Source organism: Rhododendron vialii, chromosome 6a, assembly GCF_030253575.1.
Source record: "Rhododendron vialii isolate Sample 1 chromosome 6a, ASM3025357v1".
Classification (NCBI taxonomy): Eukaryota; Viridiplantae; Streptophyta; class Magnoliopsida; order Ericales; family Ericaceae; genus Rhododendron; species Rhododendron vialii.
The window spans coordinates 26519654-26538407 of record NC_080562.1 but is presented as its reverse complement, the minus strand read 5'-3'; the positions used below and the strand labels follow the sequence as shown (position 1 = coordinate 26538407).

The 18754-nt window shown below is 39.0% G+C and overlaps 1 protein-coding gene across 2 annotated transcripts in view; it reads left to right on the top strand.

Annotated features, from left to right (window-relative positions):
- LOC131329932 (uncharacterized) overlaps window positions 1–18754 on the top strand; it is a 76886-nt gene extending 58132 nt beyond the window's left edge. The window contains exons 2-6 of one of the 2 annotated variants that reach the window (XM_058363362.1): window positions 3674–3784; window positions 4274–4331; window positions 4474–5086; window positions 15533–18336; window positions 18442–18754. In XM_058363362.1, the coding sequence (XP_058219345.1) occupies window positions 4300–4331; window positions 4474–5086; window positions 15533–18334 (3447 nt within the window). In that variant the 5' untranslated portion in view covers window positions 3674–3784; window positions 4274–4299 and the 3' untranslated portion in view covers window positions 18335–18336; window positions 18442–18754. Of the gene's footprint in view, window positions 1–3673; window positions 3785–4273; window positions 4332–4473; window positions 5087–15532 lie in introns of those variants that run through there. The other variant, XM_058363360.1, reaches the window with a different exon arrangement.

Sequence of the window (18754 nt, the reverse complement as noted above, 5' to 3'; positions counted from 1 at the left end):
ATCGAAGAATATTAAAGTTAGCCAAACCCAAACTCAAACCCAAACCCAAGCCATAGATTCATATTTATTGGAATGTGATAAAGGCTTGTTAAAAAAATAAAATATCTAAAACTTTGACCGTCTACTTTTCCTGTAACAAATTAAATATATTCCTTTGAAATAATTATCATGCATGTATTGGTCTAGCTAGTCATAGTCGATGGAAGAAAAGTGGACGATCAAAACTCTGTCGGTTTCTCGATCGGGTGACAAATATGCTCTATTATTAAGATAAATAATTCAACTTGGTCAAATCATAGTTGACTGAAGATTAAAGAATGTCCAGATTCTAACTCTACATTTGTCTTGTGACAAATACACCCTGTTTAAAATAAAATCGATATTTGGTCAATTTGATTTTTTTATATAAAAAATAATGAACATATTAAAACAAACAAAATCACTGATATGAATTATTGTGTAAGATCCTGGTTAAAAGATATTACTATATAAGATATTGGTTGATCTTTTTATTTACTAAAAGAGTAAGAACTTCATTGATAATACTAATAGAGATATTTATGCATCTAATACACCGTGTGCATCTTAAGACAAATGGAAAATGAACAACTGTGTACGAGTGAGACAAATAACATGTGTGGTTGTGATCAAATTCGGTTAACGTTGCATGAGCCTCCTGGTTCAGCGACTGGGTTCGCTTAGCGCCGCTTTGTCTGCACAAGTAACGCATGATAAAAGGCCAATCCGATTGGAACCCGGAATGACCCTCTGACGATCGATCTGGTTAGAAAGTGCAGGAGAAGGATGAAAGGACTAGGGTTTTGAGAGAGAAAGAGTACTGTGTACCGTTTTTGCGTTTCATCCTCTAAGTACCTGCGCGTGACTCCCATGCTCGGTAACCATTCCGGCTAACGGCACTCATTACGTTTTGGATAAGACCGTTAACGCGCATGTGCATGAGCGGTCACCCATGTGCATGCCTTAACGTTCCAAGTGACGACACAACACACATATAGGGAGAGCAAGGCGGTTAGGCCGACGAAAGTGAGTTGGCCTGCAGGAGTTTGCTGAACCTAAGAGTCCGAACCTCGTGGAGTCAAGTGTCACTCTTAGCCAGAAATGGCAGCTTGGTACTTCATATATCTGAATGCTACCATGTGGCGAACCCAGCTTTTGAACCTAAGAGTTTGATATTTGAGTTGACCCGATCAGACAGAATCAAAGGCCTAATTAAGCCCAGCTTTCTATTGAGCGTATTGAGTTTGACCGAACTAGAATATTCATCACGACATTATACATCCTTATCAAATGAAAAGAAACACCAACGATGAATTGATAAAAGGATTGATCTGTACGTATTTTACATCAGATAAGGATGGTAAAAGAAAGAAAAAACTACTACTCCATCCGTCCCTTTTTAAATGTCCTACTTCGTAATTCCAACTTATTAAAAAAACATCATCATTATACCTTTCACATCAACTTTTTCCTTCACTTTCCCTAATTACCCATCATCATTACACTTTTTACTCACTAACTTTTCAAAATGAAATCTACTTTTAGGAACAAAATAGACAATGTACCAACTTTTACCCACTAACTTTACCAAATGGACACTTATTAAGGGACAGCCCAAAATGAAATACTGAACTATAATAAAGGGACGGAGGGAGTACATTACAAAAAAAAAAAAAAAAACCATTTGTTGGTCCATTTTAAGAATTTCAACTTAGGCCTATTTTGGCAAAACTAAACCACTTAGCTTCTTTTATATATTTTTTTATCTTTATTCAAGATTTTCGCATTTGTTAATTTTGTGTCAAACTTTTGTATCTTTTTGGTTTATTTTTTTTCTTTATTCAAAAAATTATGAATTTTGCTAATAATTTTTAACTTTTCCGATCCTCTCCTCAAGATGAATTGATAATATCTAATTTAAAAATGGAAGGGTAATAGAGAAATTTATTAGATATAGCTCATTTAGGGGGGTGTTTCCACTAATCTAAAAGTTCTGGTGAGAAATTTTTTTTTGTTCAAAAAAAATTCACATTTGTTAGTTTCCCACTAAAATTTTATAGAGTATTAGTTTAGCCTTGATGAGAAGAATCAGAAAATTAAAAAATTATGACATTTATGCACATATTTTTTAAAATATGCAATAAATAGTCAAAAAAAAAAAAACCCAGAAAATATCAAAAAAGGAAAAAAAAGAGACGTTTTTTTGATTTTGTTTTGAATATTTTCAAAAAAAGTTGGGTAAAGGCCAGAAGTGTTTTATTTTTTTAATTTCATGCATCGAGACAAATTAATAATTCATAAAAGTTTGTTGCACAACTAAAAAACGCATATTTTTATTTCAATAAAGACAAAAGATAATTTTTTTTTCTCTTTCTACGACTTTTAGAGGTAAAAAGCCCCGGTGGAAACACACCTCTTGTAGTATCTCCAATGTAATAAGCGAAATTCTACATCAAATATATACTTTAGTGACCTATGTGACAAGTTGAAGAGTCATATGATGTTAGTGCACTACAAGGGGATCTTCAAATGTAAATACTCTCTCCGTCTCAATTTAATTGTCCTTTTTGGGAGTTTATGCTACTTTTTAATTGATTATATCTTGTAATTTATAATATTTTAGGTGATTTTAGAAATATTGTATTATAGAATTAATCAAAATCTATCAAACAAGATTCATATTTGATATAAAATTCATTATGAATTTAAAGATATAATAAATTATTTAATCAGTTAGAATAAAACGAGAGACAAATAAATTAATTGGAATGGAGGGAGTATATTATTATTTCTTTGACTCCTAAGGGACCAACTATGCCAAAACAATCAATTAATTCCCCAATCAAAAGTAGTAGAATTGTTTAGTTGGCCATTTGAAGACCCATTTCTCACGCTTCAAACTTGAAACAAGAGAGAGAGAGAGAGCGAGCTACATCAAAATGGTATAGCGAGTTTGTTTTTCCTTTGGAGGGTATTTTGATGGCATAGCTCTTCAAATTTGGTTTGGTTTTGCTCTTCAGATAGAACCGGTCCCGAGCTAAAATTTATATTGCGGTCGCTTTAGATTTTTAAAGAATTTTAAATTTCAAAAACCCCTCATATTTTGTTACTCTTTAATAATAATTCGACAAAAAGGCCTCATATATTTGTTTGCTTTAAGTACCTAAAAAGTCAGAAACAGCTCTTTAGAGATAATCTTGGTTTTAAGATGAGACCAACAGATCGGAATGGAGGGAGTATCATGTAACATCATTATCTTGATTTGTGGGAAGGGCACTTCACCCGCTGCGACGTTGCGCGTACGCATGACAAATGGTAGTGGGCGAATCTGTTCTTCTCTCAGTTGTCCACACTACCCGAGAAGAGAGAGAGAGAGAGGAGAGAGAGAGAGAGTATGTAATGTACACCTCACCCCATAATAAAAACTTTACAGTACTTCCAAGTATATTATTATTTTTCTACTCTACTAGGAGAATTATAATTTATTATTATTACAAACTTAATGAAAAGACCGCTTTCTTTTTATATTCCTCGCTCCTTTTTCCCTGTTAGGTTCCGCTCTCATAGGTCGCTGTCCAGCCCTTTAATAAGGGGCACGAAATACACTCCACCTCTAAACCCCACTCTCTCTCCTTCCCCCCCCCCTCTCTCTCTCTCTCTCTCTCATCCCATACGCAGCGGGAAAACGAAAAAGCACTCCTCTCTCTCTCTCTCTCTAACCCTCGGAATCCGGCCGTCGTGCTGGATCAGCTCCCGTCGGCCACACGTAAGTACTCCCGCCCTCCTCCTCTCTCTGCACATACGCATATCTGTTGTACGTAGAGCTTATACCTCCTTTGGAACCTTGTGTTATGATGATGATATGAGGTTTTGTTCTTGCTTTCTCTCTCTACTTTCTCGCTCTAGAACTTCTCTCTGATTCCTTCTAATTAACCTGATCTCTCCCTCTCTCTCTATATGCTTTATCATCGTCGGATAAGGATTCTGTCTTGCCCGTTTAATTTAAAGCTTTCTCTCTCTAGGCTAGTGAGTTTATCATCATCATGTTCCGCAGTCCATCTAATTTCACTTTCTCTCTCTAAACTCGTAAGCTCGATTTTGGACCGTAGAAAACTCTGACGTGATCTCCTTTTGTTCAATTATTTAATTTTTTTTCTCTAATACTCTCTCCTACTATAGAATGAGAAATATCCTATTGCTAATTAAATTACTATATATCTGTACAAATACCGATCGGTTTTCTGCTTTCTTCTAGTTTCTCTCTCTACCATACAAGGAGGCATGGCGGTGGCGTTCCAGGGCTTCTCGATCCGGTAATTTGTTCTTCTCTTCGATATTTTCCCGTATCGTTTTTCTTAGTCTGCTGTTTATTGACTGTTTTTATTTTTATTTTTGGAAAGTATAAATTTATTGACTGTTGTGAATGTGAATTTATGAATCATTGTATTGTCGTAGAGAGTATGTTTCGAAGATGAGGAGTGTTGACGTGGCCAAATGCTGGCCATTCGACGGGGAAACGGACGAGGGTTTTCTCCCTCCGATTACGGTGGCGAAGTTCAGGTGGTGGTCCGACGAGCTGGGGCTCGTGCGGTTGGAGTCCGAAGAGAGGGAGATGGTTTTCGGAGAGTCGTCTAGGAGTCGGGGAGACGCTGTTGAGGTGGGTTTGAGTGAGGAAATCGGCTTTGATTGTAAGGGGAACGATGAGAGATCTCATGTGAAGACGAAGGCGAAGTCTAGGGCGCCGAAGAAGAGATCAATTGTGGAGATTATTGCGGTGGCTCCACAGGTGGAGAGAGTGGAGGATGACGATGACGAGGAGGAGGAAGAGGAGGAGGGGGGTAGTTCACGAGAGAACGAGGTTCACAATCCGAAGGTTTTGGCATTGTGTGATGTTAGTTCCGATTCGAAAAGTAAGGAGAAGATGAAGAAGAAGAAAAAGAAGAAAGCCAAATTGAAAGACGAAACCGTAAGTAATATAAAGAAGCAAAAGGGGATGAGCAAGGTCAAGAACAAGAACAAGGAAAGAGAATGTGCCCATCTATTGGTCAAGCCAATTGCAAAGAAGAAGGTACGTGATTTCTACCGTCACCAATTTACGATACATTGTTGCTTTGTTTGTGGTAGCGATATTAAGTGATTACTAACATAAAATATACTTGATTTGGGTACTTCTTGTTTATCTCATGCTTAATTTGGTGCATAAAATATTGGGGTTTTGTTAAATGTTAGTAATTGTAGTTTTGTTCTCATTGTCGATTACTTGATTTTTGGGTTTTAACTCTCATGATTTGAGCGTTTTCCCTCTTTTTTTTTTTTGCATCACTAGGCGCCTAATTTTACTGTTGAAAGGCTGATAAAAGTCTGTATACCCCTTTGATGAGGGAAGCGATTTTAGTTATTGTACTTCTTGCGTGAGCTAGGCCTAGGAGGCATTGAGATTGAGGTTCAGTATCCAAAGAGAAAAAGTTAAAAACAAGACATGGGTTTTTCATGCTGGGACATATTCAACAAAGTTGGAGGGACGGAGTATGGGTGCTCCAGCTAGCTTTGCAGTACGGATTAGACAGTGAGGGCTTTTATGAGTTGTAGAATTTGTCCTTGTCTGGCAGACTGGCAGTGTATCCTCAATTAATTGTGCTGTTTTTGTTCGGACAGGTTATTTATGTGTTCGTCGAATCATCATTGCCTTGACAATATATAGAAGGATGAAACGAATGAAAGTTGCATCTGATGGTCTAGATTTTTTGCAACGAGAAAAATTTATTTACGGAGGAGCCGTGAATAAGTTTTAGGGAGTTCACTTTCGTGCGTCCAAAAGTGTTTTAGATGATGTGGATTAAAAATAAATTATTACCGATCAGAGATAATTATTAATGGTCAAAGTTTAAAAACATATCTCAACTATTAATTGTCGAGACGGACAAATGAGATTACGCGCCTCCGTGAATAACTTATTCTCGACTCCTCCGTGAATAAGTTGTTCAGAATATAGATTGAACTTTGATCATCTGATGGAGGAATAGTGATGAAGTACTAAGATTTAAAAGTAGGCATTCCCGTTACTTATATATGGTGGTATATTGAAGGTTACATGTTCTAATTGAGGACTATTTGCCTGATAAAGAAGGCCGACAATTAACATGAATATTTTGTATTATGACGAAAAGAGTTTGCAGATCATATGGAAATTGGGGAGTAGCTAGACCGTTGGATATGTAGTAGTAGTACTGGTAAGTGTAGAAAAGACATGTTATCTCAATTTCACAATGGAATACGTTCCATGATGGAATATGACATGAAGATACATCACTTTGCTGGGACTCCCTCTTAAATGGGAATTTTTTTTCTCAGATTTGGTATTTGTTGAGATTGGCATTACAGTGAAGAGTAAAGAGCTGAATGGAAAATCAGATCTCGGATTCTTCTTGCTTTTGGGGACGTTGTATTGATGCTAATGGACTTTTTAGCCTAGATTTCAAACAACTGTGTGGTATTTTTGCCTGCGGATTGGATTGCAGGAAATCCCAACTCTCTCTGGCCTTTGCTCGGTTATGTTGACTGTATATATTTTATTTTGCAAAGGCTTGCGATTCTATCATTCTGGTTACAAGATTCATCATTAATGAATTTATCCAGTCCGTGGAGCATCAAGTTGTGAGAGAAGTTTGTTCGATACGGAATTAAAAAAAAAAAAAAAACGTTGTTGGAGAAGTGGAATAAAGAAGCTGTGGGACCATGTGGTAGTGAGGTGTTTGATCAGGTGGTCTAGAAAGATGTCATATTGGTGAAGAAGCTCATAAGTTTCTAAGTAGGTGGCATGTTGTGTGACTCTTGTTGGACACCGACATGACACTTGCTGGACCTCTCTTGTCATGTTATCCCTTGTCATTAAACGACGATGGATCCCTCAGTGAGTGTCCTATAACCACCACAGGTGGTATTACCTATGATGCACGGACACGGACACCGAAACCGACACCGGGACACGGGAATTCTAAAAAAATGGGAACACGGACACGGCGGGGGACACACCACGTGTATATTTATTTATTTATTTATATATATAAATAAATAAATAAATATAGTTTAACACCCAAAAATTTTAAAAATTACAGTTTGGCCCCCAAAATTTTAAAAAAAAATTACAGTTTGGCCCTTGCCGTGTCCCCCTCAAAATTTAATATTAAAATATGGGACACGCCACGTGGCGTGTCCCGTACGTATCTCCGAGGTGTCCCGCCGTGTCCCCGTGTCCTGACACTGCGATTCTTCGACGTCTAAATGTGTCGGTGCTTCATAGGGTATTATTGAGGTTTCCATCAACAATCCATATTTTTTACTAGTACTACGTTGTAGTTTTTATTTTCTTTACAAGTGATCATAAGCACGGCATGAATATACAAAATTCAACATTTAACTTTGTTTACATGCTACATTGGATAGTATTAATTCCTGTTGTTCGTATCATGGCATCATGCTTTATCTTCTGCTTTTTGTTCAAGCTAAGTTCCAACTTGATAAGTTTACGCAAAGCTAATAGTTCTAAGTTGAACCAAAGTGATTTCAGCTCTAAGTCATGCATGGGTGTCAAGTGTTAATTGGAAACCTATCAATAGAATCTGGTTGGCATTGCTTTCTATAAATAGCTCTTTTTCGTCATCTGTAACCTAATCTGAGCACGGTACCCTACACAAGAGCTGCAAATACAACATTTCAATTCCTAGGTGTGGGTCATACTTGTAATGTGAGGTCAAGATTAATTGAAGTTTCTTGAGTTTTCTCAAGGATAGGAAATTTATTTTCTAGATTTGGTGAAAATCTTTGGTTAAAAAGCAAGGGCAAGTTGAGGCTTTGAGAGTATTTTTGATGAAGAATTCATGCTTGGAGCCTTGATGGACTCCTGTGGCTAGATTACCTTAGAACAAGATGAGCTAGTCTACGTGGACTCAGCAAGAGGATTTTAGGCCTTAGGGTGTGGAGTGTGTGGACTCATGCACTTTTTTGTATGGTCTCTTGCCATGGCAAGTTTGCAGAGCTCAACTACCTCTACTATGGTTTGGCCCTCACCAATCCTCATTCAAAAAGCTTTATAGACTCTTAACCTCATTGATCTTCATTATAAAAATCCAATGACAATATTGTAAGGTGTAGTTGTCTCCTACACATGGCAAATAACCATTACATATATGGAGCAAAGAATACCTAGACTCAAAAGGATCAAAAGCAGCGACGGAGCTATGTGAGGACTAGTGTGGGCCTGTGCCCCCGTTGGATGGTTTTGAATTTAAAAAAAATATCTTAGAAGTTTTATTGTATGCCGTTTGAATACAGAAAAATTATTGAGTGCTCTTAGGGCATTCCCACATGACATGTGGGACTCAAGACTAAATGTTCCGCATAAATATGTGATGGAGAAGGGTGTTGAGACACCACATGGCCACGTCCCAAAATCACAAATAATTTATTACTCATAAGCAAGCCTTCATTCACTGAACTTTCGCCGCCAAACCGCCACGTGTTTATGGAATTATAATTACCGAGTGCTATTTTAGCACAAAATGAAAATCATACGACTCTTTATCACCTTCTCCTTTATTTCTTTATTTTCAAAAAGACCTTTCTCTTTTTTGTTGAAGATAGTTCGTGAAGACCTAAAAATTTAATTATTTTACTTGGGGAACTTATAAATTTATGTGCAACATAAAATTATTTTAAAATTTTTTCTTTGTAGCTTTTTCAAGATTACCCAATAGTTAAACACTTTTTAAATAGGAATATGTCTTGAAAAAATAGTGCCAAAGAAAATCAAGACGCGTCAAGTTTGCAAAAAAGAGAGATAACTTTCTATTTTGCACAACAAAGTCGCTTGCATCGATTGTGCCCCCTTTGGTGTGAATTTCTGGCTTGGTCCCTATTGAAAGATTGGTGCAATCAGAAAAAAGGTCTTAATAACTAGGAACCTATATAGCATGGATACGAATACAAAAATTTCAAATAAATTGAGCTGCACGAATCAACAAATGCTTAAGTCAAAGACGTCGAGAGGCCTGAGACTCCTATGATTAGATGTCTGTTGAGATTGGGGGTAGTTTGATTCTGTGAACCGATGGAATGAAATAATATTTTTATTATAAACCAGTGTACATATCGTTATATGTGTAAGCATGAAACATTAATATATGTAAGCAACTATCATATATACCTCATATTACATTTTTAACCCAAAATATTTGAAGTCATACAATTTAACACCCAAAAAGTTTAAGAAATTGCATATTTAACCCCTACTGTATTACTATAAGTGTCCCTCCTGTGTCCCTGGCGTATTCCCTTAAAAAATTAATTACATTTAATGGACATGCCACTTGGGGTATCCCATACGTAGTTCGCCATTTATCCCGTGTGCACAGATTTAAAACTAGCCGGGTACGTAGCGTATGGGCCTTTACATAGCGGTTTTTCAGACCTTTCGTACCGCTACACCTCGCTACCCAAAATTCATATTTGTATCGGTTGGTTCCCGCAACATGTTGCTTTATATTCGATTTTTTATTTTTTTTGCCCACTACATGACTGCTATAGGTGCTTTGGCTCCGAAAACAATTTCAAAAAATTCATGACCACTATATCCGATCCCTGCTATGTACCATTCGATACTCCCGATACTGTTACACTTATACTGCTACCGCTACACAGTCTGCTACCGCTATTTAAAACTATTCCTGTGTGTTTCCGTATGACACAGAGACACGCCGGCCTCCAGGAGTATCGATGCTTCATGGACTAGGACAAACTTCTTGAGGGTAAGTGGCCATGTTTAAGTAGTTTATGTATTTGAGCGAGACATCAAGAATGTTAGATTCTTTTATGACCCTTGTGTGGGACGTACCTACTTTGCCTCAAGTATGTGTAGCTATTGGGAAATTAAAAAAAAATGCCAAGAAGAAGATGGGTGTTTAGAAGGGTTCACCATTATTAGAGTTGTTGACCTACTGCAAATTGGGTTAAGGAAATAAAAAGTTAGTAACAGAACAGGCTATGTAGCATGGATACGAACATGGACATGACACATGACATTCGAGAATTCTAAAAAAAATGGGGACACATGCACGAGAGGGGACACGACAAAAGTAAATATCTAAACAATATTTAGTTTATACTAGTGGAAAAAGAGTCGTAAGTAGAATCATGAAAAAGAGTTGTTGTATATACATACATATACAAGCATCATATATACATCATGTTATACTGTTAACCCCAAATATTTGAAGTACTACACATTTACCCCCCAAAATATTATAAGAAAGCATATTTAACCCGTACTATGTCCTTATATGTGTCCCTCTCCTATCCCTGCCGTGTCCTCCCCATGTCCCCGTTGTCTCTCCTAAAAAATTAATTAAATTTAATACGTTTTTGTGATCATATCCTTAGACTCACTGGCCTTTAGAAGTGTCAGTACTTCAGAGTGAAAAGGCCTCAAAACCATTTGCATGGGTGTAGACACCCCAATTTGGACCTCAAAGGTTCTTTAAATGCCCCGATGATGAAATAAAAGAAACAATGCCTTCGAGAGCTTGAATGTGGACTCCCATAGCCCAACAAAGCCTAAAAGCCCTAAAAAGTCTAGCAAAGCCTAAAAGCCCAGAAAAGCCCAGGATTGAATCTGGTATATTGCACGGGACACCACTACACCGAACGGTGTAATAAAATTTATTACAACGCATGTGGTTATGCGGTACACCGCATGGCATTTCTTGGAAATGTTCTGATTGGCTCAGAAAGCTGTTGGCCACGCTCATTTGAGCCACAGCTGAAAAACGGCTTGGCAGAGAATACACTTCTAGCCGGCCTAGAAGCCACCTCCCCCATTTGCATTGATATTTATTGGCTTTTGCCTATAAATATCCCCTCCTCTTAAGAGAAAAGGACCACTCTCCACTACATACTCCACATTCTTTTATTACACATTCTCTCTCTACAACCTTACATCCACTATTCCTCCAAGTCTTGAGAGAATTGTTCTGACATTCTCGCTCTCACTACAAAAATTCCGTTCTTCCTTACTTTCCAAGCTTATTACACCACTATCTTGGAACCCCCACCACTCCAAAACTCTAAACTCGTAATCATCCATACTCACGCACACTTATCCATCCTCGTTCAAGCTTAAAACCGAAGGTAAAGGCAAGTTTCCTTGGGCCAAGCTCAGCCTTGGCTCTGAGGGGGATTTTCTGTAGTCATACTTGATCTGTTTTGTTAAGTGTTGGCTTAAAAACTATTTTTGGAAACAAAATAAAACTAGAAACTGTACTGGAAGTACTACACCGTGCGGTGTCATGATACACCGCACATTGTAGTGAGTTCCACTGTACAGTATATTTTGTTCATCAGTCGTTCATTTTGTTTGTCTTGATCACATCTATCCACTGTTGGTCATATTGGTATTATTCAGGGATTGTTATTGATGCATTTCAGAATGTAGCTTTGACTGAAAACCATGCTTTTTGCTTATTAAAAAGGGTTTTTATGATCATCTTCAATGATCAAGTGCATCAAAAAGGAATTTGCAAACTGTCTTCAACAAAGATCGTAAGAAAGACGGTTGAATCAACGGTTTGTTCTAACAAAGTCATTCTGGAATAAGTCAGGAACTATATCGTACGGTGTCTCGAAACACCATACGATTTAGTTGTTACACCGAGCGTGGTTCTGAGTAATAATAGTGGACTGGTAGTGATAGGTCTACCGTGCGGTGTACCAGAAGATCGTGCGGCGTGTTTGGGTACACCGTGCGGTGTTGTTTGTGACTGAGGCAGTTTGTCATTAATCTGTTATTTCATTTCTGCACATCATTCATTTATCATCCACTGTACTGTAAGCACCACAAGCACGCCAATGTGACATATTTAATCCCATGTCCCTTTTCCCTACTTGTTTATTAAGAGTTTAATCTCCTAAAAGACATTTAAAGTTTTTCCTTTGAAAATGTTAAGTAGAGACTGGTTCTTACAGCGCGAATGTGGTGCTTTTCCAATAAAACCTTCCCCATTCGTAATGTGCCCCCCCCTCCCCTCCATAACCCAAAGTCTTAAACATTTTCGCTAGACCAAAAGCCTTCTTTTCCAAATCACAACCCTCGGTTTCTCGGATCACCCATCTCAAAAATCTGGGTGGCGACTCTCGGGTGCATCGGTCGGGGAGCCCACAATGGGCAGGGCTTGTGTTTGTGCGATTTTGCTAGTGTTTCATAAAATTCTATTTCCAAAAATTTGAAAACCAAAGCACTAATTATTAAGGGTGAAAAGATACGGTCAAAATACTTAGAAGCACAAACCCTTTGTCAAAAGAAAGACAAATAAAAACACTCAATGGTCTAGGTATGTGATTCTCAAAGCCATAACATCATACGCTTTTCATGACCTCCTTGTTATAAGTGTGCCATCATTTAGAAATCGTTCCTCGTCAATTGAAGATCGCTAAACATAACTGAATGCATGCCATTTGAAAGAAACTACCTCCAATAAAAACTACTCCCTCCGTCCCATAATGTTTGGCATTTTCAGGAATGCGTGCCATTTTAAAATTGCATATATCTTTCAATCCATAATGTTTTAGGCAATTTGTTGAACTTTGTATAATAGAACAAATTAAACTTTATCAAACAAGATCCATATTGCTTATAAAAAAAAATTATGGATTAAAAGATATTGTTAATTTTTTCATAAGGCTGGAATAGTGAAAGTGCCAAACATTATGGGACGGAGGGAGTATTATGTTACCCATGAAGTGGTATATGGTACCTTCTAAATTTGATTTAGCATTAATAGTAAGGGAAAGATACTTAGAAACATTATTTTATGTTGGTTTCTCTCTCTCCCTTCTCTCTAGAAACACCCCCCCTCTCTCTAGAAGCTTCAAAACCTGGGTTTTACGCCGCGCCTCGTCCTCTCTCTCTATTTCGCTGCCCGCCCCTTCCCCCCCCCCCCCCCCCCGCTTTCCTTTTTTATGATGATTGTAGTAGAGCGGTTGGAGGCGGCAGTGTAGGTGGCTCAATGCCGGAGTAATGGATTTTGACGTTCGGTTACTTTTCAGATCATTTGTGGGTGCCGATTTGGCAATTACTTGGCGATCTTTGCTAGGGTTCCTAGTCCGGTTCCCTCTTTCTTCTACCTCTCCCCTCCTTTATTTTGACCCCAGATCTGTGTTGGTTGCTACGTTGGTTTTCGCGTCCTTCTCGTGACCACGGCTGTGAGTCCTCCTCCTTGATCTCCGGTCGGTTTGCCCACCTGAGGCTCCGACTTTTGCCTAACGGCAAGGGGTTTGAGGGGTGGGGCCACACGGGTGATGTGGCTCTCACTAGGTTTGCTGTTGAGCGCCTTGGTTTTTGCCTAATGGCTTTGGTGAGCTTCTGTGGCAGTGGCTGGGTTGTTTCGATCGTTGGTTGTTTTCTCCAATTTGGGTTGGCTAGTGGTGTCATGGTGGTGAATGGAGGTGCTTGGTCGGCAATTGGGTTGCTGCTGTCTGTTCGGTGGGTGATTGAGGTGGGCTGTCAGGATGGGGGAATCTGACTAGGGTTTGTTTTGGGTTTCTTGGGCTGTTGGGCCTAGCCCACTTTGGTGGGTTAGGTTATCTTTTTGTGCGTTATTGTAAAATTTGGGCTTTTTAGTCCATCAGATGTATTTGGGCTTTATTTGTTTTATTTGGGTGTTTAGGCCATCAGGTGTTGCGGGCGTTGCCTTTGGATGTATCTTTCAACCTTTGGTTGGAATTCTCCTTCCCCCTTTCCCTTAATAAAATTATTACTTTTGCAGATTAAAAAAAATATACTAAGAAACATTAAGATTTCGTAGTGTTTCTTCCTTGTCTTTGCCACGAGAACTAGATGAATCCTACTCTCCGACACATGCATGTACCTGCTGCTCTACCTGAGTCCATGTAACACCACATGTCATGGATGCTCTATAATTCTCAGCTTTGATGGAACAGGTCAAATTGAGTTGAACAACTATGTGCCATTAACTTTGAAAGAACTAGGAGCCACTATTTGACATTGAGTTCAGGTATGTTAGGTCATTCTAAACCTATTCCCAGGGATAAATAGATTCTTACACTTTGAAACGTAACATTTAGTTTCTTAAAGTAGTTATGTTTTGGAAAACACATGCTGAGCCAATGCCTAATTTTGGGAAAAGACTTCTATTTTGAGTTCTACTAATATGAGTTTGGAATGTTCTAGGCACCTTGCGTTGACCTCTTGGCAGGCCCCACCCTGAGATTTTCGAGTCCCTAGTGGGGTTTGAAAATTGGGTCTTTTATGTTTTTCTATATAAATTAGTTAATCAAAATGACAAGCAAAATTATCTTGTGGCTCAGTGGCACACTGCTTGGGACATCTTTTCTGTACCCTTAGATCACGCGAGTTCAAGTCTTAAGGCCATGATGTTTGAATTTTTTAGTACAACTTCAACAATTGTTCACGAAAAAATTGGAAGGAGCAGGGATCGAACTTGCGACATCATGGTAAAAGAGCATGGAACTTACAGCCATCCTGCACTCGCCCATTTGGAAAATATTTGACATACATAATATCAAATATATTTTGACATTTTGAGGCCCTATAATTGGGCCGAAAATTGAAAGCCCAAGGCGGTTGCTTGGTGGGCCTATGCCCCGGGCGCCTGCCTCTGGGAACGGATTGCCTAAAAATACTCCCTTAGTTTATTGTATCACCTTGGGTTGAAAGCATCTCAAATTTTTGATATGAAAACTTTTTTCAAGTCTATGCTAAATCGGATCTAGCTATACTATGCAAATCAGATCACGGCGACCATGAAAGGCAAAGCAATTCTATGTTGGCAAGTATGCCCACAAAATGGTGCAAAATGTGTTTGGAAACGAGTTGACTAAGAAGAAAGGGCTTAGGCTTTTGACCGAGATAAGTGCAGGCTAGCCACAAAGCCCAGGTGGTAATTTGATCTACTGTAGTTTGGACATGAACTCCGATGGAACATTAAAATTGGAGTGATTCTTCAGAGATGGATGTATTTTGGAAATGCTTAGAAAATCGGTGTTCTATGATTTAAAATTTTACAATTCACCATGAGGAATAACATTTATACAGAAGCTTTGGCACTTTCACGATGGGCCAGTTTCTATATTATATGCCTATATCTGTTGTATTCTGTAGTATAATGGTTAAAACTCTTGCTTGTTTTTCCCTGAGAGAAAGAAAACTTATGAAACCATAAGGAATCAAAGTCCTAAATTTGAGTACTTGCTGATATTCCTCATTGAATGCACATGCATAAATATAAGCAATCATGGTAAACTCTTCTGATTGCTTCATTTCATGCTCAAAACCTAGAGATGTGTTTTGAACCTGAAACTTGGTGAACATGTTTTCTTCTCAGAATTCATTTTGATAATTCAGATGATGAATGCAGTTCATAATTTTATTGAGTTGAAATTGCCGAGTTAAGCTGCCTTTTTTGTTTTCTCTTTGTGTTCTCAGGAGAAACCTCATAAGCTGAAACTGCAATCTCGGATGGTTTTCTCCTCAAAACCGAATAGCTCATTTTGTATTGAGGGGTTAGCCAAGGGCATTCCGGATGCTGTGTCTATTCGCGAGAAGAAACCAACAGTAAAATGTTTAGCTACACAGAAGAAAAAACTTGGAAAACCTTCCAAGTTGGTCAAGCATAAAAAATCAGGTTTTCATGTTCGCGGAATTCTCAAGAATCACAAAAAGGGGTTTATAGGGGAGCATTCCACGTTATGCAACTCTCAGATTGCTGGTCAGTTTAGTCAGTATAGTACTCCCCAATCTGACAGGCATGTCAGGTTCTCAGACATGAATGACATACGGGGACCAAGAAGCAAGCCTCCTCCTTCACAGTGTCCTAAATGGCAAAGTGTTAGCAGTTCAAATTCAAATGTATTTTCAGCTGCTTCCACCAAGGATCATGAAATGGAAAGGGGTAAAAATTTGACGATTGCTGAGGTGAATGAAAGTGAGGAGGAAGATGTTTCAATCAGCACAAATAATGAGACAGAGGTTCAAGTTAAACCTTCAAGTACAAGGAAGTTGTTTGATACACAGAATTTTCTGAAGCCACCTATGGGTCATGAAGATCATTTCTCCAAGGGTTCAGTAACTGTAAATCAAGTTGCACCGAATAATGAAAATTTTGGAACATTTAATCAAGGTTACAGAGATTCATCACATGACCCCTCATATGACTGCTCCCCGAGATTCCCTTCTTTGCTAAAACAAAGGTACGATCCCGTTGTTCATACCGAAGTGCGTGCAGATATTGTAAGAGCTTCCAACTGCATGAGTGACGGGTTGATTGAATCACACTCTACGGATCTTATTCATACTGCTGCTGCTGCGTGTTCCTTGGAGTATGTAAAATCATCTTCTCATCCGTCACCATCTTCCTTTGCCATGAATGGAAACGAAAATGGAAAGCTGCCGTTTCCACCACAGACCACAAATGTAACTTATCCTAACCATGCTATGCAATACCAATCATTCTGTCATTTCACTCCCAAGGAATTGATGCGCAGTATATCTTCCTTTCCAGACTGGAAGCAAAGAGCAGCTATGGGTGAAGGAAAATGTGTGGATCAAGGTTTCTTCGGTTTACCACTGAACTCACAAGGGGAACTAATCCCGTTAAATTCAAGTGGTACAGTAACGGGCTCTTCCTATTTGGCCCTTCCAAATTTTGCAGTGTGGAATAATGGCGGTGCAGTAACAAAGGACCAGATAAACGTGTTTCCCGTTTGTAGCAGTATGAAAGGGAATCTCAACTTCCCCGTAACATCTAGGACAGGTCAAAGTAGTATCCAAGGTACTGGTGTGCACTGTTTTGACCCTGCACGAGAATCAAACCAATCTGTCTATGACCTCGCATCAGATTTGGAGTTAGTGAAAAACAATAACATTCATTATGGGCATAAACAGTATAACCAGGTTCAGACCCAAATTGGAGATGGAAAGGGCTTTCAACAGGGGAACCCCAACGATGCGGCAATTCATGTGTCTCAACCGACAATGCGGCTGATGGGTAAAGAGTTTACAGTCGGTAGAAGTAGCCAAGACTTGCAAGCATTTGAGGATGGAAAGATTTGGACTGACAAGCAGATCATAGCAGAGCATCGTCCTTCCAACACTGCCATTGGCTACTCCTCATTAGAGAGACCGCTTCCAGGTTCCGGAAAGTTGAAAGAAAATGTTCCGTACTTGTCTGAATTTCATATCTATCAGGCATCACAAAATGGCCCACTGATGAAACCCCCAGCTTCTATGTTTTCTCACCCATACCACACCTATGGAAGTCACGTTTCTACATTGCATCCTTATATACCTTCATCGGCTTCCCCTCCATTATATAGCCCGGCTCCTCTTTTCCAAGATTGCTTTACAATTGGGTACGAATCATCGAAAGCCAACTCGCAAATTCAAATGTTTGCTTCCACTCCTCAAGGTTACATGAGTCATATGACTTCAAAGTCTGCTGACCTGCAAAATAGGCAGAAACTACCCCATGCAATGAAGTCGGCCATGGAGTTACCTTTCTTGCATCCAGATAGTGGAGAGCATGTCCAACCTTCTTGGTTGCGGAACCCTCCTACTAGCTTGCCCCCATGGTTGATAAATGCAACACAACAGAAGGAAACACCCATTGGTTCTTTTCACTCTTATCTTGATGTGGGAGGCGGAAATCATGCCTCCACCATGTATGGATCGAACTTTCAGCCTTATCCACATAATCCTGCATTTTCTGACTCTGCGGTGAAGAATTCACTTGGCCCGCCGCTCATGCCACTCTGTCGTGAATTTATACCAATTGCTTCTGTTGGTAAGAATCATGGAGAGAGAATGAAGTTCAAAGAGAGAGTGAGCCCTAGAGTGAGTGGTCACAGAAAGTACATTAGGAAGAGACCAGCGGCTAGATCATCATCCGATTCTCCAAAGCCGACTAAGATTCCTAACTTGACGGTGGAAGAAGGATCCGGTGCTGAAAAACCACTACATGGTAGCATGGCTGCAGTTGAACAAGTCTCTATCAGAGATAAACCAAGCAGTACAGAATGTGGGGAGACTGAGATTCGGACGACAGATGAGATTGAAAAATCAGGTCCAATTAGACTAAGCGCTGGAGCAAAGCACATACTTAAACCCAGTTCAGATATGAATCAAGATAACTCCAGGGCAACATTTTCATCTATTCCTTTTGCTGCTGTGACTAGTTCTGGCAGGGCTTCGGAACCTGAGATGAAATCAGCACAGATTTACAGGTTTTAGAAGTAAGTATGTTCATACCCATGGCATTTTTGCTTCCCATCAAATTTACTCATGCTTCCTTGATGTTACATTTTCTAAGGCACCAGGAATGCTTCTTTGGTTTCCAGGATCATTGTGTACTACTCTTGGGCTGTGCAGTTCAAGGGCAACGCAGAGCTTTTCATGTCCAGAGTTTGCATCTGTAACACGTGTAAATTGCCGAAGTCATGTTAAATTATGTTTTTGTTGTTGTTGTGTGTTCATTTGTTGGGTTTGTCACAATGGCTATGTAATATGAGGCACTATAAGTTGTTTTCTGCACGAAATTCCTTCTTATTGGTAGACTTAACGTGTTTTGAACTTCAAACTCTTCTGCAATGACCTTGTAATTGGTGAAACGACTAAACTCCTTTAAAGATGTGCTAAAACAATCTTTCTTTC